At 32.3% G+C, this 23,127-nt stretch overlaps 1 protein-coding gene across 2 annotated transcripts in view; it reads left to right on the top strand.

Moving 5' to 3' along the window:
- LOC121115283 (protein PALS1) overlaps nt 1-23,127 on the top strand; it is a 30,565-nt gene that overhangs the window by 3,488 nt on the left and 3,950 nt on the right. Inside the window, exons 2-11 of one of the 2 annotated variants that reach the window (XM_040709500.2) lie at nt 8,285-8,392; nt 14,465-14,574; nt 16,663-16,720; nt 16,788-17,122; nt 18,440-18,806; nt 19,070-19,284; nt 19,345-19,653; nt 19,725-19,976; nt 21,866-22,247; nt 22,807-22,965. In XM_040709500.2, coding sequence (XP_040565434.1) covers nt 8,326-8,392; nt 14,465-14,574; nt 16,663-16,720; nt 16,788-17,122; nt 18,440-18,806; nt 19,070-19,284; nt 19,345-19,653; nt 19,725-19,976; nt 21,866-22,247; nt 22,807-22,965 — 2,254 coding nt within the window. In that variant the 5' untranslated portion in view covers nt 8,285-8,325. Of the gene's footprint in view, nt 1-8,284; nt 8,393-14,464; nt 14,575-16,662; nt 16,721-16,787; nt 17,123-18,439; nt 18,807-19,069; nt 19,285-19,344; nt 19,654-19,724; nt 19,977-21,865; nt 22,248-22,770; nt 22,966-23,127 lie in introns of both variants that reach the window. The other variant, XM_040709498.2, reaches the window with a different exon arrangement.

The following is a 23,127-nucleotide window of genomic DNA, read 5'->3' as shown; positions in this document are numbered from 1 at the left end:
ACAGACTAAGCAGAGTTTGGAACACACATTATATAATATTTAATGTTTATGAAAGGTTTGGTTATAAACCCTATAAATATTTCAATACTCAAGAGTAGGCCACAAGTATAGCTAACTAAAGGTTGCCAAGCTTTTGATAGCTAGTTTTATTGATATCTGGTGTTACAATAGTTAGTACATAATAAAAAATAGAATTACAAATAAGAATGCACTTATGCCTAAATAAAGCTAACATATCGCTTATGAAACACTGTACACTCTTACTAGCTTATAGGTGACATTGTGCTGCACTCTATTTGCATATAGATTGGTAAATGTCAACAAAAAGTTTGCTGGGATCTTATAACCAAGTCATTATATAAAAATGGTGCTTAGATGGTGCTCACCCAGAAATATAATTGCAGAAATGAATTGTCAAAATTAAAATCATGTATTTATTAGTGACGTAATAGTAGATCCTTGAATTATTATTATCTACTGTGCCATACATAGATAGAAGATTTATTATCAATTTTAGAAAAGTTAAAGATTATATCATCAATTTATCGAACATCAGATATAATTTACAATATTGTATTATATTTAAATATCACTAGTATAGAGTAAATTCTTCATTTACTATGTTTTATGTCATTTTTTTAAAAGTACAATTTGTACAATTTCCCTGTAGTTCAAGTTACAACTTGTACAAAATGTATACATATTTAATCCAATAACGACCAGTAAGTTGGTTAATGATTGATCATCATTTGGAAATTAGAATCCTTGTCCATTTGTAAGGACAAAATGTATCTGTATAATAAGCATTTTAGCTTAATTTTAGACCACATCTAAAAAAATAAATATTTCAATAAGAAGAGCACAAAGTTATAAAAAACAGTCACATACTAAATATTTCAAAATAGAGTAATCAATCTGTTGATCTCTCTTGATAAAAGCCTTCAAACCGAACAATTATTTTTAAAATAGTCATATCCAAATCTGACAGTTTGTATTTGACTATTTAAATTACTTGATCCCAGGAATCCCCACATATCCTTAGTATTTTCGAAGTTGCAGAGGACAAAACTATTAGTGTCATGTTTTCTCTATGAATTGGTTCTCTACATTTCATCTAATTTGCAATAAGAGCTTTGGCGCTCAAAAGAGCAAAGCGTATTATACTAATATGAATAAGTGTTTAAGGTTAAAATTAGACCTCCTACCAATGACTTACACTTAAAATAGTCAAGCATTTCAATAAGACGAGCACAAAATTATAAAAAAAAAAAACAATCACATAGTTACTAATTCAAAATAGAGTAATCAATCTGTTGATCTCTCTTGATAAAAACCTTCAAACTAAACAATTCTTTCTAAAATAATTATATGTCTAGCCAAATCTGACAGTTTGTATTTGACTATTTCAAATACTTGATCCCAGAAATCACCAAATATCCTTGGTATTTTCGAAGCTGCAGAGGACAAAACTATTCCTTCCAAATTTTCTCTATGAATTGACGAATTTGCTTTGTCGGCAGGCTAAAAAAAACCGGTTGCGTTTAAACTATTAACATTTCCCCCTACATATTAAGAGAAACAAATTAAAGTAAAAGCGAAACCAAATGGCACTCGACGAAAGCTGTTAAAAAGCTTTAGGGATTGTATAAAAAAATACATTCTGTCAAAAAATTGGAATTGAGCCCTAAGTTTTCTGGCTACGACAACTCCAGTCAAAGACTTTTATTTCGTGTCAGTCTGGCGAGATTTTTATGTTTTTGTTAAGAATTAGTATTTTTTATTTATTATACCAAGTAACACTGTTTTTATTTATTAAAGAAAAAAAAATCTCCATATAAAAACTCCCCTTCAAGTTTAATTTTACCTTGGTTTTAGTAATTTTTCGTTGAAGCAATTTGTTGCAACACTGGAATGTCATTTTTAAGACATTTGCATTTTGCCTACTTAATGATCCATTTGCAACTGCATCGATCAAGTTTTTGTTCCATATATATATTGTCAAAACGGCGCAAATCACGGATTCCAAAATTAATGTATCAAATATGATACCTATGTTGCTAATGTTGTAACTTGTGTATATTTTTTAGATGACCCTTTTTTTCGGAATTGGTTATCTGAAGAATGAATTTTCTATTCTTCAGCTGTTGTCCTTGTTGTTTAACTCCTGAATAGCGAACATACTTTTCTACTACATTCAATTATATTCAAAATTTGATTGAAAAAGTACTACTATAGTTGTAAAAAATATAAATTTAGACAAAAACTTTTTTTTTCAGATGCAACATAAACAGTACTTTTTATTTTCGAAAGCTGTTATTTCATTGTTTATTGAGGGGTTATCATGTTAATGCTTGATTTTACGAAAATGCTTAGGATTTACAACGCTACTTATATAATGTTCGGTTTCTATTATTTTACAAAGTGGCAGTTCATATTTTATACAACTTTAATTACTTCAATCAATTTTAATAAAAATAAAAAGTTAAATGAAATATTTTTTGACCCCCTAACATTTCAAAAAAAAAAAAAAAGTTAAAACCCAGTCTAATGTAAAAGTTTCAGTTTGAGATAATTTATACAATATGAAAAATTAACATAGTTTGTTACGATTATAATTCAATAATCAAATTTCTATTAGATTGTCGATATAGTATTAAACGTGTAATTTTTCAATTTTCTAATGACAGTTACAAATTGATTTGTAATTTGTGGGACAAGATATCATTGCTCTAAGGGTCACAGTTAAAATACATTAAATAGATAAGTAATTTTAATAGTTCATAATGAAATTATTGCATATTTACTAAAAATGGCAGGTGTTATAAATAATTAAACCTCAGTCATTTTCACTAAAAATCTTAACAAGAATACTTTCAAGGATTTAAAACACCCCCAACAACAACAAAAACTATATTATGACTAGAGTTGTATACAATATGATCTACCGGTATGTAAAATTAAAGAAACAAAAAAATGACATTGTAACCCGGACAATTGGATACATTTTTGGAGAAGAGTCGCTTTACTATAATGACATTTAATTAGATTAGCTGCAAAAACCTATGGGAGGAACATAGGCAGTAATTACTCTTTAATTCTTCGACCATGGTCCAGATGGAATAATCCAAAGATCGGGGGAGCCGGGAGGCAACATGTTATTTAGTACATTCGAAAGAAGTTTAGCTCTAGTCAACCTCTTCTCCTTTGTGGCCGTCATAATGAGATGTTTATTATTCATTGCTCTTGATCTTGCTCCCAAATCATCTTTAATGATAATATTGAGCGTAACCTAGCTCACATTGATCTTCGTAGCCATACAACGACTAGTCATCACTGGATTTACAGCAGGTCGGTTTTTTACACGCATATTCATGCCCTTTGTGCTTACTATTCGTTTCTGACCTTGCCCAAACTTTCTGGCGACTGGTCAATAGGTTTCAAATCGCTTTTGAACAGCATACACAGCCATCCGGCTGATCCTGTTGTCATTTGCAATCTTGGTTGTGAATCTTCTGGCGCGGTAGCATTTTCAGTAGAATAATTTTTTTGGCTTCCATTTTGTCATCTTCGAAGACACAACCAATATTTAAAAATAAATAAAATTGCAAATTATTATTAAAATATAAAGCAACTTCACTTTTGTAAATATTCCTATCAAAACTTGAGCTGTGAGCATTTATTAACGTGTAAACTGAACTATGGCACATCATGTAGAACAAGGAATCAAGAAATGATCCCAAATATTAAAATATCTCAGATAAAAATTCTTTTTTTTTGTCAAACAAACTACCATATATTGTGATTATGAATTATTTATTCGTGAAGTAACTATTTTTTCCATAAATTCTTCATCAGAGAAGAAAATCACAAGGTTGCTGTGATGTTTGAGGTCATTAAGAAGACTCCTACTACTCTTCATACGGAATTGTTCATTCCTTTGAGTCAGGAATAGCCTCTCCTCAAACCTTTCTGCCTTCCGCCGGGTTACCTTGACCACCATTGACACGGTATTCTTACATAAAATATACCTACTTAGAGGAGGAAAAATTGGCCATATGCTGCCAAATTTGCCTAAATATTGTCGATAATCAGCTAATTTGGCAATACTGTTTGGAGGAAAAACAGCATTGTCGCAAACCAAAGAAAACATAAACCAAAGATGATCAATACTGACTCGGACGATGTGTTGAGTGACTGAGGGGACTGTTACATTTAGTGTTCTAGTTGATATTTATTTAACTCTCTAATATGTTTCTTACCGCATTTGATATAATATTCAAATGTGGCTCAAGATCAATTAACGACCCATGGCATTTGTGTCTCGAGGCCCAAAGGTTGGAACAACTGATTTAGTCGTTATAATGGTATTTAAAAATTATATATATTTAGATGGTTACGAGTATATTGTATTATTGTGCAACAATTCCTATTTTTAACTTCATAAGATTTTGAATTTCAAAATCATTATTTCACCCATAGAGAAGTAAATACATATGGACTAAAAAGAGATTTAGATTGGCGTTTTACTTAGTACGACCGTAGTAGATTAAAACCCTTAGTCATAAACAATGAACGTCGGCTATGGCAAAGGGTATAAACAGAGATACTTTAATATCGTGAAATACGAGTGCCAATAATATACGAACTGGTTGAGATTTGCGACTTTATTCATTCCCCCTCAATTACTGTTATAACTCTAAGTTTCTGCTCTTATGTTCTACCGTATGGTTTTTTGTTTTTTTTTAATTGTTTTTTTAATACATCTGCATGATTTCGTATTCCTTTTCACCTTGAATGATTTAAATAATTAGAAAAAAAAAAAATAATTTCTAGATATATCTTTCCAGACTTAAAAAAAATTATAATATTTATGTATTTTTCTTAATCGTAGAAAATTTCCTTTGTAAGAACAATGAACCCTTTCCTTTAAAGTCTAATAAATTTGTTATTTTTGATCACAATGATAAAAATCACAGTTTCTTGTTAAGAGAAAGCATACAACTTAATTTTTTTAAAGAGAACCTTAAAAAATAAATCTTTTAAAACTCTTATAGGATTTATTGCTTGAAAAATATTTTATTTAAGTATGAAGCTGTCGAGGTTTCTTTACAGTATATAAAATGTCAAACTGTCTGTGGAATTTTGGAATTTAAAGATTTTGTTTAGAGTTGTAATTTCATAGCAATTTTGATAAGTGGAAAACCCCCAAAATTAACATGGTATCCCCCGTCATTTTTTTATTTTTATTATAAGGAATAGCGGAACCTCAGAACTAAGTTAACTGAACCACGGGGTAGCTAACCTAGAATTTATTTGCCTACGCGTATCAAGTTCAAAATGCCATAAGTTGACACTAGAGGCCCTAAAGGGTAACCTTGACAATTTGTATAATGTGTGGGAGGAGAGAAGCTTAGCTGTTATGACGAGTAATTAGATTAGTTGCAAGCACGTATGAGAGAGCTATATAGGACTTTTTTATGTTTCTTTAATTGGTAAGAATAGAGTTGCACTCATTAAATATTAGTATATATTATAGGATTAAATTTACTCCATCTGACCTAGGAATCTTCTTTGAACTCCATGTACCAGGCCAACAGTTATTATTTATTCATCTCTATGTTGCAAATTTTAAGAGGTTAAGAATCTTTACCTTTTTTTTACAATTTTCGTATGAGCAATGTTACAGAACTCATAATTATGTGTCGATGTTGCAATGGAGGCATTGTAAATCGTCTTCCTTGAGCCCCCAGTCTGCTCCCCGATTGCCTTCTGGGACAATCCCGCGCAGAGGAGCTCCTCTATCTCAATCATTTTCTAGTACTGTGTGCTCATGGTTGCAACTAGGACAATGTTTTTCTTAGCAATCCACACCTAATGAGGTGTTCTACAACATTGATTATCGGAAAATTGAAACAAAATCATTCTTAACCTCTCAAAATTTGAATAATAAAAGTAATAACAGTTGGCATGGTACATAATGTGCATTTACTTCTCTAGGAGCAATCGGGGCGCAAGCATACACAGATTGAGTTCAAGAGAATAATATTTCCCATGTACGTTGTCCATTGAGCTACGTTGTTCTATCTAAAACGGAATTACTTGAATGTAGATCCTCAATTCTACTCTAAGTCATACAATTAACTTACATTATAACTCCCCAACACATCTTCCTTGTTACTTTCCGTCTTACATGTGCATATGCACTTTAGTCTAAGATATCCTTTCCCCAAGAAGGAAAGAATAATGATTACAGCTCTGGTAGAAAAATAAAAATCAGATTGCAAATACAAAAAAATTATACAGCTGAAAATGCTTAGAATGTACCCCTCTTATCAGTTTCATGTTTCATGAGGTTAAAGAAACCATCTTAATTTGTGAATGGACGATTTTAAAAGAAAAGATACAGATTCTAATAAAATTTCCTGATTCCGACATTATTTATAACATTACTAATACTCTTTACACTATTTTACATCATCTCCCATTATTACTTACTTAAAACAATCACTGGTTACAAGTGTAATAAGTACATAGGTACACTTGCGCACTTGTAAGTCGACTCATGTTACAGTACTACTAGCGAGTCTAAGACAGTAAAGTACAATGATTATACACAGTGATTAAATTTCCAATGATTTTTTTAGCTGGCAGGGTTTTTTTTTGGGGAATTGGTAATCGGAGGAATGAATTTTTTAATCCTAAGCAGTTGTTAGAACTATTTAATTCCTGAATAGGGTAGATCCTTTTCTAAATAGATTCAATTATATTCCGAACCTGCTTAAACATTCGTTTGTGTTCATAAAAACAGAGGGTAACCCTGAGGATTTGTTGCAGTTATAATTGGAAGTCCTTGTTAGAATTAGAGTAGATTTGGGGATCGACATAGGCTAGCAAATGTCCTTGTTTATTTCCTTATTCTCCCTTTCCACAGCTAATTGTAGCTGATTGGCAATAAAACATTCATCTTATTGTCAGAGTTACCATGTTGATTTTCGTTGTTTTTTTTTAAACATGCCCATTCTACAATGGATTTTCATGACGGATTATACACGTTTAGAAACGTTCTGTACGGTTCCAAATATGAGACATTTTGCATTACATATACACAACCTAATGCACTAAAATAAAAATCGCTGTATCGACCATAGATATTTAGAACACAGTTGTGTCCACATTAATTTCTTCTCAGTATTAGAGCATATTTTGATGATAAATTATTTTATTTGGATACTAGCACGAACATCTTATAAAAAAGATAGACAATGAAAAGTTAAAAAAGATTTTATTTATGTTACAATTCTAAACTAAAACGATTTAATATAAATTATAATTATATAACAGGTAAATTTCTAGAGTAAAACCTCCTCGTATACAATCTTTTTTTCCACTTGATGTAAATATAATCAAACCTGCACCCCCCTTTTGACACTATTAAAAATGCAATATGTTATTGACTATGTGAAAATACTGATTTTGATAAATACAAAACTTTTTTTTTTCAAATATTTGACACTGGGATTTATTTATTGCCATTGTCATTGCTAACTTACCATGTTCATTCTTCAATCATAAGGAAGATTGAAGATACATAATAAGATTAACTCGCGTATTTTCTTCCTAATTCCCTTTTTTAATTCGTATTTAAAATACGTTCTCCCTGTTTCTGTTTGTCCAATAATTCGTGTTTTGGACTTTTAATTCTTTTGGTGCATTTTCGAATCGGCAACCCATACTTTAAAACAACTATGAGACACGGCGAATGGATCTAGTTTTAAGATTAAAACAAGCTTATTAGCGAAAAATAAAACTTGCCATCCAGATCCCAAGAATCTGGTATGATCATAATTATACATAGCCTTACGTACGTAACTCAAAATTCTAAACAACTTTTATTTTATATCTAAAGTCTGTATCTGTCTCCGTTTTTTAAATAAATGCGTTTTTATCATTGTTTTTCTAGGCGGAACGTACATCACACTCATTTTAATATTTTATTACTATGTAGGATTTACATATAAAATTGTAAGACTAAAGTCATCAATTCACTTGACGGAAATATTTCATAACTTTTTCTTCAAAACTTAGAAAAGTCCTAAATACCAGTAATAAATAAAAATATGCAAGAATTGAAAACTACACCTTGTGTTTCCGATTCTGATTTCGATCCCAGAAAAAGTACACGTCCCATCACTAATCTTAATCTAAAGGGAAATTTTGTTGACTAATGTAATTGGATAATACAAATCTAAATATTCATTATATTCTTGCTTTTTTTTTTTTACAGTGAGAAGGATGATCTAAGATTCACTCTTAAAGGAGAATACAATGGTGGATCTCGGAGGCTATGTGATCATTTTGGTTGAGACACAAGACAAGAAAGTCAAATTATACGGTAAGTAACTGCAGTACTTCTTATTTCTAATCATCTTATTCCATAAGATATCTGACAGAAAAAACCAAATAATATATCCTGATGTTGCTTAAAATTAGTGTTGAAACTAGGGCTGTGGACTTGCTGAAAGAGTTCGAGTCCGACTTGAACTTCAAGACCGAGTCCGAGCCCGACTTGAAATTCAAGATCAAGTCTAACGGGAATTTCAAGTCCAAGTTCCGAATCTGGCAAGTCACACACTTGAATAGATATATGTATACGTAGTGATGAAAATCCTGTATATTTTGGGCATGTAAAAAACGAAACCGAAAATCAACATGGTAAATCTGACAATTTGAAGAATGTATTGAAGGAAAATAGCTTGGCTGTTTGACTTTTCTTTAAATCAGCTACAAGCACCTGTAATATGGGAGGGCGGGGGTAAAGAAAATTAACAAAGACATTGGTAAGAATTACTCTGATGTCAGTCCTCAATTCCACTCTGAGTCCAACTAGGACTTACAATTAGGAAAAGAAGTTCAGTACTCAATTATTAAATAATAATAACAATAGCTAAGGAAAAGAAAATTTATTTATCAGATTACCAATTCCAAAAAAAAACAAAAACGGGCCTGCTAAAAAATACACTCGGTTTTCATCACTAATCTTGATGATCTCTACGTCAATCTCATGCTCAACAAAGTGGTCCACTTACTAAAGTGCTTGAGTAATATAAATTTATGTAATATAGTTTTGATTTTCATAAAAACGGAAGGTAAATATTCAAAAAATTTAATTTTTGGATTTAATGCAAAAAAAAATCGAAAAACCAAGCCAAAATATATATATACATATGCATACAATCCTACAGACGCCCCTGCCGTGAGGCATCTGATAGGAAAATGAAATGTTTTTTTATGTTGTTATAGATATGCCCATATTAACTATTTATGCACAAAGAAGCATATATCATTTATCCTATAACAAATTCTTTGTAGGGAGGTCATGTATATGAATATATGTAGGGGAGACCGGAGACAGATGTAGATGTTGTCCTTTTTCTCAAACATCCAAAAAACTAAAGTTAACAAATGTACATTAGAATGGCAGAATATGAGATTTATAAGTAAAGTGAAGTAGTTTGTAATATTAAAAAGAAAAAAACGAAAAGAAAAAACAGTTGTTGCTTGAGCTCTTTCCTCTTTTTTGTTCATTCTTTCATCGTTGGTCATGTTGTTAACTTCTACCTCTAAAGTAAGCATTCTCGCCTATCTTTGGTACAAATTGTTTAAAAAATATATATTTAAATATAATTACGATATTTTCCCTACAATAAGGCTATTTAAATTGCAAAAGGTTCTCCTATGTATATCAGTAATTCATTTTCTCCCACCAAAAAACATATAACAGGCAGCAGATGTTAACAATGGTCTTAACTCAGTAGTATCATATATCTCAGTAAACTTAGTTTTTTCTTTACACAGATCCCTTCTTTATCAACGATATAGGCAGGAATTATAGCGTTGTCGATCCTCAATTATACTTCTAGTCAAACAAGGACGTACATATATAACTCCCACAAACAATATTTAGAGTTCTTCTTCATTTCCCACGGACAAGTGATTACTTTATACTTACTGTTCTCGCTTCAAGATTGAAATAATAATGATGACAGCTTTAGTGAATAAAGTAATATTTCCAAGTAGCAATTACAAAAAAAAAGAAGCAAGATCTTAGTATTTCCTATTTTTTTTTACCACTGATGATATGATACTTTTTAAATAATAATCCGTCGATAATGAATGGCATTATCATGATACAATCAAGATATTCTGACAGGAGGCTTTAGCAATAACAAGAGACGATTCAAGTTTTTAAGAATTTTGAAAATCCACTCTGCATTTGAGTTGAGTCGAATCGAGTCCATAATTGTTCGAATATAGACAATACTAGTTATTCCTAAATGTGAATCACGGTATTCCATACATCATTAATTTATGTACTGCAAACATGAATATATATAATAATCAAATGATTGATAATATTGTCAAAAGATGATATATGAAATAAGGCATTGTTTGTTTACTTATTGTTCTCCAAGAAAAGTATTTTGTACACATACAGGGAGAGGACTCAAAAATTAGAAAGTTTTAAAAGCCGTTTTCACTTCTACATATTTCTATTTGTGCCATTTTTATGGCAAACTTTTGAAGCAAGAGTTGGTTATTCAACCATTTTCTACACTTTTTATTCCATACATTCCCCTCCATTCTGAAATATGGCTTCAATACCCCCAATATATATAATATATCCTGCGGACGCCCCTGGGATTACATTTGTATTTTTCAACAAATTAACCCCTTGGGTGTGTCACAAAGTGCACTTAAATTAGTCAAAATGTATCGTCACAATATTAGAATGAGAAATTCATATATTTTATTGCAAAAGGGCCATATTGGAGCCAATATAAGTCTCCTAAATCAAAGGCCATGTTCTAAACTATAGCTACAACACTTGGATAACTAATTCATCCTAGTAATTAGAAGGAAAAATCCTCTATAATTAACTCAAATATGTCTATGAAATATTAGACTGTATAAATAAGTATGTATGAAGTAAAGAAATAACTTTGGATTTTATTAATGTTTCTTCAAAATTGTCTTTATGTTGACGCACCAACTTTGTTGTTGTTTTAATTTCTTAATAAATATAGTTTCCAATATTTCATTATATGTATCTATTTTTGGAATGTACAGTGTAAAGCCCCTTCTATATAAGATGGAGTCTTTGATCTTTTATAAACGTTTTTACAAATTAAAATACAATAGAATATCCTTTTAAAAAGCTAAAAAGCAAAATAAATATTATTATATTGGGACTTTTTTTGTCTTTCAATTACTTTACTTTCTTTCTTTGTCTTATTTATTTTCTTCGTATTGATGTTGAGAGTCTTTAATGGATTTGTAAATACTAGAGATGTACCAATCTCAAAATTTCAACCGATTCCATCTTTATGAACGATTCCAGTACCGATCAAGGTTAATAAAAAATACAAGGTTAGACCATCATGTAATCAGGCTAGCTAGAACTTTCAATTTGATGTATCGTACCAACTGCTGGGCATGACGGGCAGATTTTGACAAAATACGCAACCTCTCATAGGCTATAACGTCACTATTGCTAGAATTTTCAATTTAATTTATCGTACTGACCGCTGGGCAAGAAAAACAGGTTTTGAGAAAACAAACAACCACTAATACATTATAACGTCACTAATAAAGGAGTGGTGGAAGTCAAGCATCAGTTGTACACGCGTTATGGTATAACCTTCTATTTCTATTAACCTCGGTACCGATTACGATTTATAATCTATATATATCGTGGGATCCCCATTTATATTCTTCTCCAAACTTAAAAAGTACTTCGTATCGTATTTCAATTATTCCTTCCACTTCCATATAATCCTAAAAGAGTCTTCTTCATTTTTTCAACTTGACCAACTTAAAAACCAGGCTCCTAGAATACTTAACAATGTCTGTAATCTTCATGACATCAACTCCAGTATCTAGAAGATATGAGATGCGCTACATTTTTGCTTGTTGCTTGCTCATGATGATGAAATTACTAAATTATTAGTATAGTTTGTTTATGTAAATAGGACGGCAGAAACAGAATATCAAAAAATAATCACTAAACCTTTTCATAGTAATGAGAAAATAAGCAATAATTAACAGTCCACGTTTTGCTGCCCTACCCTGTATATATAATAATTTTTTTGTGGGTGTGTTTTTTTATGATTGCCCACACAGTTGAGCCTAGAAGCTCGAAACCTTGCATTTTTGGGTGGGGGTCTTATTGTATACGCAAAAACGAAACTTGTTTTTTGGAGCTCCAGGAAACTAGATAAGGGATGGAGTTATTAATCAAAAAGTGAGTGGCGTCTCAAAAAAACAACTATACGAATAAGGACGTTTTCTAAATTTATTCAAAATCAAAAAAGTTATGGTTAAAAAAAAAAAAAAAGAAATCGGTAAAAATTGCAACTTCTTTTTACCTTTCTTTTCAAGTGCAAAAAATGGATTTCCGATAGAATATTCGATTCATATATAAAAAAATATGTCTTGAAATTCGTTTGCATATCTATTTCATATTTAAAATTATATTTTTATCTGAAATATCTGTCCTTTTCTGAATATTTTTTCAATTTTTATGAAAAAATGCCACAAAACGATGAACGTTAAAATGAAGCAATATTGGAAATTACATTTCCGGAACATTTTATAACATAGGTTTTGCAATATTTGCAAAATGAACCAGTTATTGAGGATTATTTTTTGTATGACATTATTCTCCATAATTATTATGGTTTTGCAAGTGTAATTTTCTTCGCAAATTTCGAATGGGCAATTTTTTGAAAAAAAATTAAAAGAAGGACTTCTCATCTAGACAATTTTTTTCATCCGTATGTGTTGGTATGTTATTTGAAGTTTATAACACTTTTTTTTTAAATTTATAACAAATAATACATTTCATATAATATATAGGTGCTACATTGTAATAATGCCTGTAAGAATACACTTACGCTCGCTAGAGCAACGCCAGGTAACCCTTTGCTAGTTATGTATACATGAATTATATTATCCAAAGATAAAATGATTTTCTTTTACCCATATGTTTAACTTTTGATTGATTAAGGGTTAGGCAAGAAAATAGTAAATCAATCACTATGATTATAATTATTTATTACCAATTTTAAATTAATACTTAAAAAGGAGATATATTTTTTATCTGTATGGATATGACAAGAGCTCCTGCCCTAGGGTCAATGACTGTTGGTTTTTGCTTAGATCAGGTAAATGAAAGGCTCTCAAATTTTGAACTTGAGTGAGAATTGGAGATATTATACCAATTTACTTTATAAAATAAGAAAACATATTTCAGAGAAGAATATTGCTTGAATTTCATGCATAATGCGTTATACTTGACAGCCCTGATGTTGAAAACTACTGGTGCAAGGGTTCATTCATAATTCAAAAGGTTTCTATTTTCACATCATTCTGATTCCCTTACAGAGAGAGCCATATCAAACACATTGTGGAAGGTATTTAGAGGGCTCTCAAGTTTTAATTATTTTTACATTAGATTTTTGTATTCAAAAGATTTTCATTTATTTTTGAATATTAGTATGGGTCTTTCAAAGTCTATAATCTTATTGATCAATCGTTACTTTGATTTACGCCCATATGGTTCTTTGACGCCAGAATATGGCTCTGAATCGTAGAAATATCCAAAAAGCTTGATTTAAATAGGCTCTAATGTTGTGATGGGACTATTCGAAAAAAAAATCCCAAAGCCGATTCCGATGCGATTCTAGTAAATACTAGCGATGCCGATACTTTAATATTTTAAATATATAGAGTTAAAAAAAACATTTTGTTATTATGGACCAACCAGGAATTTTTGCTTTTTACAAGAAAAAAAAAATTGTCAGGATGAAAAAAATTTGCGGAAAAATAGGGAAAAAAATTTTTTTTTAAAGGATATATTTCCTTTCAAAAAAGGTCATTGAGGCAAATTATGCAAAACACCAAAAATTTTAATTTTTTGAAATATTTTCCAAAAAATTACAAATACCAAGTCCCCCACCCCAAATATTTATAATCCTGCGGACACCCCTGGGTTACATTAGTATTCTTCTACAAATTATCGTCAATTCCTACTAACAAAGTTATTTTTATTAACTCTTTGTGTGCGCTGCAAAATGCGTTTAAAGTATCCAAACTTGATCGTCACCATAAAAGAATGAACAATGATGGATTTTATGGTTGAAAGTGACCATATCGAGGCCAATATAAGTCATTTAAATCAAATAAAGGATTCAAACTATATCCAAAATTTTAGGGTATCTTAACTCATCCCACAAAATTGAATACAACGCCTATAATCTACTCAAATATATCTTAAATATTAAGCTATATGAAGTAAAGAAATAGATTGGTATGTGTTTAAGATTGTTTTTATGTTGACATACCACATTTTTTGTATTATGTAAATAATATTCCTACTTATTTATTTATTTTTATCCTTTGACAGGTTCTCCTGCAGATAAAGCAGACCTTGAAGTGGCTGATGAGATCCTGGAAATCAATGGAATTTGTTTGGAAAACTCTTCTCATACAGATGTTATAGCACATATTCACAATGTAAGCATGATCAATATTACATTTCCATAGTGCCGGTTTTATGGGGTAGGAGGTATTGAGGACAATTGCTCCGCCCCCTCCCAAGGAGGGAAAACTATCAATAGTTGGCGCGAAATCAATATGGTATTTCGGGCAATTTCTAAAAAAAGTGTAACTTTTTTTCTTTTCTTAAAAAGTTATCAGGGAAGTCCCAAATATTTGGGCAAAACTTGTTGCCCATCCAAAAAAATGTCCTATCCTATGCCTATGATTGGGGTTTTTTTGTCATAGGCCCTGCACATTGTAGATATCTTAGATATATTTATGAGTTTATTTTGGCTGTTATAACAAATGGAATCTAAAATGGTCGAATAGATCAGTCTGAAATTTAGCAAGTAGTCGTATAAAATTACCAAACATGTTCCTATGATATTTTTTGGGCTTTCAAGGTCATTAAGAGCCTAGTTTGAGAAAAAACAAAACTCCTTTCCTTCCCATTTTCTACAGGGTTGATCTTATCTAGTGATACACATTTTATTCTTTTGAATCGGGAATGAAGTTGTTGTAAAATCACGGAGGAGGAGAACGAGAAATCTTATCTCTGAACAGAGCAAGCCGAGACGGTTGGAAAAACGCAAAGAAGATTCTCAATTTTCTCAAGGCCAACGAAAATTTGGGCAAAGTTTTGCTCTTGTCTGATGAAAAAAATTTCACCTTTAATGCCGCAACGAATAAGCAGAAGAGACACTATATCACAATTGAACGTCCAGTCAATGTCTCAGCTTCAGTGAGACCCATCTTCACAACAAAAAATCCAGCCATAACCATGGTCTTGGGCGTTGATGAGCCTGCCCTCCCATTTTTGTGGAGAGGAAGGAGCTCCTTAATACAGATGGTTACATCAAACTTCTGGGTTAGAAAGTGCTTCCTTTGGTCCGATAAAATTTAGTGGACAACTCTGTTTTCACACAAGAGGAAGCTCCGTGTCATGGCGCCGCTAAGACCCCGGGCTTTCTGAGAGGCAACTTTCCAGACTTTGGGGGCCTCAAAATGTGGCTGCCCTCCTCTCCAGACGCAAACCCTTTGAACTACTCTATCTAGGACCGTCTGGAGGAGAGGGTGTGTGCAACTCTTCATAGGAATGTCCAGTCTCTAGAGGTGTCCATCAAGAAGGAGTGGACCAAGCTTGATTCTGACTACATAGTCAAGGTGTGCTAGGATTTAGGCCTATTATTTAGGCAATTATTATAACTGAGGGCTCAAATATTGCATAAAAGTTGTACCAATCACTATTTTCAGATTATTTTGTTTGATAAATGTTCTCACAAAACCTTTTGTTTCAATTTTACTATTGGAAAACGGGGAAAAAATGTGTACCACTAGATAAGATCTACACTGTACAATATATATATTTCCCCTCCTCACTTCTCCCTCTGTTTCTTTACTTCTACCTTCATTCTTTGTTTCTTTTCCCCTCCATTCAGCCATACAACTCTAGGCACCCTCTGCTAGTTTTTTTATAAAATGACAGACATGTATAAATAAATAAAATTTATATATTTTTTTTAAATATCATCAAAAACATTCCTATTTTTCAAAAAAGATCATTGGCAAAAAATTGGAAATGTAAAAACATATTTCTTGTATATCATTCTTTGAAAAATATATTTTGTTAAACCAAATACTTAAATGTCACTTTAACAATCTAAAGAAAAGGGATACGAATTTTGTCGTTGATCCGGTAAATCCAGCCTTGCTTTCACTTGCGGGAAAATTGTGACCTCTGGCATAATTATTTCCTTAAAAAAAACATTCCCCTTACCCATGTTCTGTACGTTGAATTAGAATTAGCTCTTGTTGTTAAGCTGCAAACAATTATTGAAGAATAATTCACTAGTTGAGAAGAATTCCCTATAAACCACCAACTAATTTTTAGATTTTTTCTGTTAATGTTTAAGGGAAAAGTTGCAAGATACGACGCAAAAATGTTTGGAAATTTATTTTCTAAAAAGAGTAAATTTATATTTAAAAAGAAAAATACCTGTATATTTATAGACATGCCGGCTCTATTGTCTTTCAACCAGATCTAATGATCTTTTTATTTTTCAGTGCATCAAATCTCGCACAATTTGCCTGAGGGTTAAACGACGAACTGGGAACAAATTAGGTGAGATAAAGCTACCCTATTTTACATGTCTATATATTTGTTGTATTAATTATCTATGTACCTTCAGCAAAAGAGCTCTCGGAAAATTCACATGTCCAAGATGCATTTGTCATTGCTGTGGAACAACAAGCCAAGGAGAGACTCGAAAGACTCTCGGCTCTTCGGAGAATCAAACCTGTGGATATGACAAAACTCTCTCAACAACTTTGTGACTCATCCCCAGAAAATGATAGGGATACAAATCCCATCTACTCAGCTCCTGTCAAGGAACTCGGCTCCAAAACGAATCTCTCTTTTAAGAAAAAGGGAAAAACAAAAGTGCAGAGTGAAGTTTTGCAGGAATCTATTCCCGATTCTAATGTAGATTCTCGAACAACCAAAGTACCCGTCAAATCTTCCACGGTTATTATTGTTTAATTCACTTAATTATCAATTAATTATTTTTGAAACTAGGAAAACTAGCGAATCAAAAAGGATGTGAAAAGTAATTTGATTACCAATTAGTCAATGCATATTTATTAGTGATAGGAAGATTTATAAAAAAAATCCCCATGCCGATTCTGATGCTGCGATTCTAGTAAAAATTCCCAATACCAATTCATTAAAAATAACAAATTTAATTTTTTTTTTAATAAAAAGCAAAAAAATCCTTAATTTTTTTTTTTCTTGGGGGTCATAACTTAAAAAAGTAATAAATAGTTAAATTCCAATAATAAATAAAAATCGAAATCGCAAATTAAACCATTTAAATTTTCCCAATGCCGATTCCCGAAAAAATACCCAATTTTCCGATTCATATTAATTGTCTCATCACTAATATTTTGTTTAATTGAAAGAAATCAGTTTTAGTTATAAATTTTCTAGATTTGCAATCTAATTAATTTAGCAAAAAGTTTGTCTGTCAATGCCTCATTTTTGAGTCTGTTCTTTAAATCTTATAACTGCGTGCTACCTTTATCTACTGAATAACAATATAGAGACGAGCGCGTGTAACTAAAGCTCAGCGTAATTGACTTCTACGGCATAAATTTGTATTCAATAAAAGAGTCAATTTTTATCCATGAGATTGAATTTGGTAATTTCATTTAATAAATATTCAACCATATTTCTCTAAGTTGGCATAACTTTTGTTTTATTATGCAATTTCTACGTGACCATTTAAAAAGTCAAAAATAAAGCCTCAATCGTGACTCATGAGCAGAGTTGACAGGTTTGTGATTAAAAAAATACGTTGAGAAATTAGGAAAGGAAAAACGGTTGTTGCGTGTGCTCTTCCTCCTTTTTTACTCATCATTTAATGGGTCGTCGGGGTGTTAACTTCTCCCTCTAAAAGAAGAATTCTCGCATATCTTTGGTGTAAATTGTTTTTAAAATTCATACGAAAATACATGTGTATAAATAAATAATGATCTTTTCCCTGCACCAATGATATTTTAAAGGAAGAAGTTCTCTTCTTTAGAGAAGTAATTCATTTTCTCCCTCCAAAACCATAGTATAATTAGTAGCTGATATTAAGGGGTCTTAATTTTGTAATACAATAACTCTCACTCCCGGCTTCCCCTTGAGTTCTTTTTTCCTTACAAAAAATGTCTGGGAACACTCATTTTATTCAAATTAGTTTAACCTAAAAAAGGAATGTATCTTTGTGTGCAGAATCCAAAACTAATTGTTCCCTTGTGTAATGAATTGATTATAATTACTCTAATTGTATTATTTCAGGATGAGGAAAATGGAGGTTTGACTGGAGGCCACGTGACGGATGAAGAAATCGAGCTATGCCAAACCATACCCTCAGATAAATCCGACGAAGAAATTATTTCCAGCTCTATTCCTAAAAATAACATAACAAGTCCATCAAAAGAAGTTCTTATCGGAGGGGATGGAGGGACACACAGTATCAGACGAGTTAGTAAGACTTCGGTGAAATCCAACAACAATGATCCAGATTGCCTTGGAAAGGATGAACACCATCATCATCATCATCGACACCATCATCACATAAACCTAGTCAATGAAACGAATGAGGGACTCAAAGAAAGTTTGCACAAAGGTTTAAGTCAGACACTCTCTCTAAAATCCATCATAGGTACATATTATACTACCCACTATTAGGCCAGATCCTCTGGCAATGTATTAGTGGTGCTATAGAAATCACGAGCGCGCTCTACTTTACTAGCCTATTTCGTTTTTAGAATCAATTAGGGGAATTTATACATTTTTTTTAAATTGGATGAGTGAAAGGGCGATTTTTTCCCTTCGTCCAATATCGTGAGCGCGCTCATGAATATTGAGCGCCACTCACTAATGTTTGGTTCCCTTGTGTATTTATTTATACTTTTTAACAACCAGATGCGAGTGATTTGCTTCGTTGTATTGAAAGGGTCGAGAGACAACTACAAGCCTTTCCATCAGATGATGGATCTAGTTTAGAAAAGCTTAAAAATTTAGCCACAAATTCGGAATTCAAACACCTTCTCATTATTCATAATACCATCCAAGCCGTTCAATGCTTTCAATGCCCTCCTAATGCCTTGTGTTCGGATACAAGGACATTAGTTCAAGAGGTATTATATGAGGGTTAGAACTTCCATTAAGAGAGTTGGTTTTTTTATTTGTTTATTTAGTGTATGATTTCTCTCCAGTCTTGTCACTTGTCTGAAGCAACAGAATTACTTAATATCCTTCATAAAATTGAATTTGAGGGTTTGTTTTTCTCACATGACAAACTGGCAGAACTTCAGGGCGCATTGCCCTGGGAGCAATGTGTGGCAGACATGTGGACGAAGGATCGGCCAAGCAGTTCTCTTTCAAATTCGGACGGTAAGAAATCCACGGTCAAAACAAGTTCTGGAAGTCTTCATTCTGTGGCTGATGTTGCCACGGATGGAGACATGACACGGGTTATCAAAATAATGAAGCAAAACGAACCATTGGTATTTTACCTATTATTTATTTGACTCGTACCTAAAAGTATGTACAATCAATTTATTTGCCTTATCTTTAGGGAGCAACAGTGAGGAATGAAGGGGAGCGTGTTGTGATTGGTCGTGTTGTGAAGGGTGGAGCTGCTGAACGGAGTGGCCAACTTCATCCTGGAGATGAAGTCCTTGAAGTAAATGGGCTTAAATTAAAAGGAAAATCAGTACATGATATCTGTGATACTCTATGCCAAATGAGCGGAACCCTTACATTTGTTATCATACCTAAAAATCCAATAAGGAACAATGTAATCGCTGAAGAAGAATCAGAGCCTGTCGTAAGTACATACATAAGTGGCCCGTCGCCACAAAAGCAACCTAGAGTATCATCATTCATTTCTTTCTATAAATTATTATGATGAATCCATTTAAAATGCCGCAAATTGCACGATTTAAAGTAGAAAAACTCATTGTTAGAGTGAAATATAATTGGAAATTGATAGATTATATTTGAAAAAAGTCAGATCCGGACCAAATAAAGTCTCACAAATTAAATGAAAGCTTTAAACCAGGGGATCACAACAGTTTTTGGGTGTTTCCTTTTATTTTTTTAATGTTCCTTTAATTGTTCAGATGGAGTTGTACTGATAATGTATATGTAATCTTTATTATATTACATTTAGTCCATCTGACATAGGGATTTTCTATGAAGTTCATATGTATGAAGTATATTTCCTTCTCTAGGCACGATTGAGACGCACATTAAGTTCAGGATAATAATTTCTCAGCATTTTGGGTGCTATCCAAAATGCGATGAAAACATCTTGCGGGTCACGCTATTGAAATATTGACTTTAATTTTAATGAGAGAGTAAATTATAGCTCTAATGACTGCCATTTGTTCTTGAATACTGAGTTACATTTTTAAAGTTTGCATCCAGACTGGTTGTGACAAACCTCATTATCTTATCTAAGTCCTCGTGAGTGAGTTTAGTGCGGTATTAATTTTTCACTATATTCATCTCATAGAAAACAGTATCAAACAGGGAACACTGAAACCGGTCGTTGGATCAATATTACTAGTGATAAAAATCGTGTATAAAATGATATGTTAAAAAAACCAAAAATCAACATGGTAACCCTGACAAATTTAAGAATGTTTTGAAGAGATCAGCTACAATCAGCTGTCACAAGAGAGGAAGGAGAAAAGGAAATAAACAAGGACATTTGCTAGAACTACTCCGATGCCGATCCCCAATTCTACTCCGAGTCCAACAAGGACTTACAATTATAACTTCACAAAAAATCCTCAAGGTCTTTTGTGAACACACACGAATATTCAATCAGCTTTTGGATATCATTAAATCTATTTAGAAAAGGATGTTCAATACACAGGAATTAAATAATAATGACAACTGCCAAAGAAAAGAAAATTCATTCTTCACATTAACAATTCTATAAAAAGCCAGCCTGCTAAAAAATACACACGATTTACATTATTGGATATTACCTAGCACGGGTAGAAACATTTTGTGCCAATTAATTATCCCCCTCACGAGATTATTGGATAGTGCATCAGGGGCGTCTGCAGTTTTTTTGGGGGAGTGGGGGCTGGCTTTTTGAAAAAAAAATATTGTAAAAAATCAATCAAATCTATAGCTATTCACAGAAAATTTAAATTTTTGAGAAAGAAAATTGAAAAATCAAATTAAATTTTAAATATTCATGTAATAAAATATTGTCATTGTTATTTAATTCCTGAGTAGTGAACATCCTTTCCTAAATGGATTCAATTTTACCCAAAACCTGATTGAATATTCGTGTGCCCACATGAAAGACGGAGAGTAACCCTGAAGGTTCGTTGCAGAGTTATAATTTTAAGTCTTTGTATGACTCAGAGTAGAATTGGGGATCGGCATCGGAGTCATTCTAGCAAATGCCCTTGTTTATTTCCTTTTCTCCTTCCTCTTTTGTGACAGCTGATTATAGCTGATGGAATGAAACGTCATGAGCATTATTCTTTCTTTCAATTATCGGGGTGTCCATGTTGATTTGCATTCTCTTTTTTTAACATGTCCGTTCCACTCTGGATTTTCATCTTTGTATATATACATGTTTCCTTCCCTTGATTTTTACTCAATATTGCTTTCGTGTTAACTCACCCCTTACTCATAAAACTCATGGGTAGAAGTAGTTGACTTATTTTTCTCTCTTTTCTCTGAGTATAGTTTCACTACAGAGCTCATTTTTCATATCATCCAGACGATGATCTTTATATACCTTGCCATGAATTGGGGATATCATTTGTAAGGGGAGATATACTCCATATTATCAACAACGAAGATCCTCATTGGTGGCAAGCATACCGTGATGGAGAATGGACACAAACTCTTGCGGGTCTAATACCTAGTATGGCACTTCAGCAACATCGAATGGCACTACAACGACAAAAGCGAGAGCAGGACTTAAAGGAGGCACGAGAAGCTGAGAAAAGTCCATTGCGTAAAAAAGCGGGATCTGGAGGTACAGCCTGTGGGACAGGGTCTTCCTCACTTTTGTGTGCCAAAAAGAGTAATAAGCGGAAACGAACCAATTCACCGTTTAAAAAAGGTTATTATTTTAACACTCCATAATTAATTGAACAACATACTTCCACGTTTTCGGGTTAATATTCTTTTCAATCGGATTAAAACATTTTCTGCTTGGGACAATCCAAAAACTGATTTGGCAATGTTTGAAACCTTTAGGTCATATTTGCATTGTACAGACAATTTTAATTTTAGAAAATGGGATTTATGCGTGGGTATTTTTAAGGTATTTTTACCGTCCCCAAATATGATGGATGCTATGAGTCAAAAGTTGTAGATTTAACTTTTCTTTTCAAAGTCAAGTCTATGTGCTGTGAAAACAATATTAACTCGGAAAACAGACAGTCTAACCTAAAATCTACACATACCAGTCGTTCTCAAACTTTTTAAATTGCAAAACACCTGAGGAAATATATAATAATATTTTTTTTTTTTTGGTAGAATCTTATACAAAATTTGGATGAGTTTTTTTTTTTTTTTTTAATGAATGACATATTTGTGGACTTTTTTAAATAAAACCTCCTACTTAAACCCCCTCCGCATAGGTCATACAAATATAAACTACATATATCTCCTTCCAGAAAAAATTGAGATGTCTCCCTATGAAGAAATGGCGTTATATTATCCACAAGCCAATCAGAAAAGACCTGTCGTTCTCGTTGGTCCTCCTAGCATTGGTAGACATGAGCTTAGACTAAGACTATTAGAGGATATCAACCGCTTTGCAGCAGCTGTTCCACGTAAGATACTGAGTTGTACCAGCGCCAGAATGTATTTGCAAGTAGGGGGCCAAATGATGACGTCATCAGGGGTGTCCTCAACAAAAATTGGGGGGGAGGCTGACTACGATTTTTCTTTGGTGTTGGACTTTTTGACATTATGTTTTTTTTTAAGTACCAAAT

The sequence above is a fragment of the Lepeophtheirus salmonis genome, chromosome 3 (genome assembly GCF_016086655.4).
Source record: "Lepeophtheirus salmonis chromosome 3, UVic_Lsal_1.4, whole genome shotgun sequence".
NCBI classification, from domain to species: Eukaryota; Metazoa; Arthropoda; class Copepoda; order Siphonostomatoida; family Caligidae; genus Lepeophtheirus; species Lepeophtheirus salmonis.
Note: the sequence above shows the minus strand (reverse complement) of the source record. Positions and strands in the feature narration are given on the sequence as shown.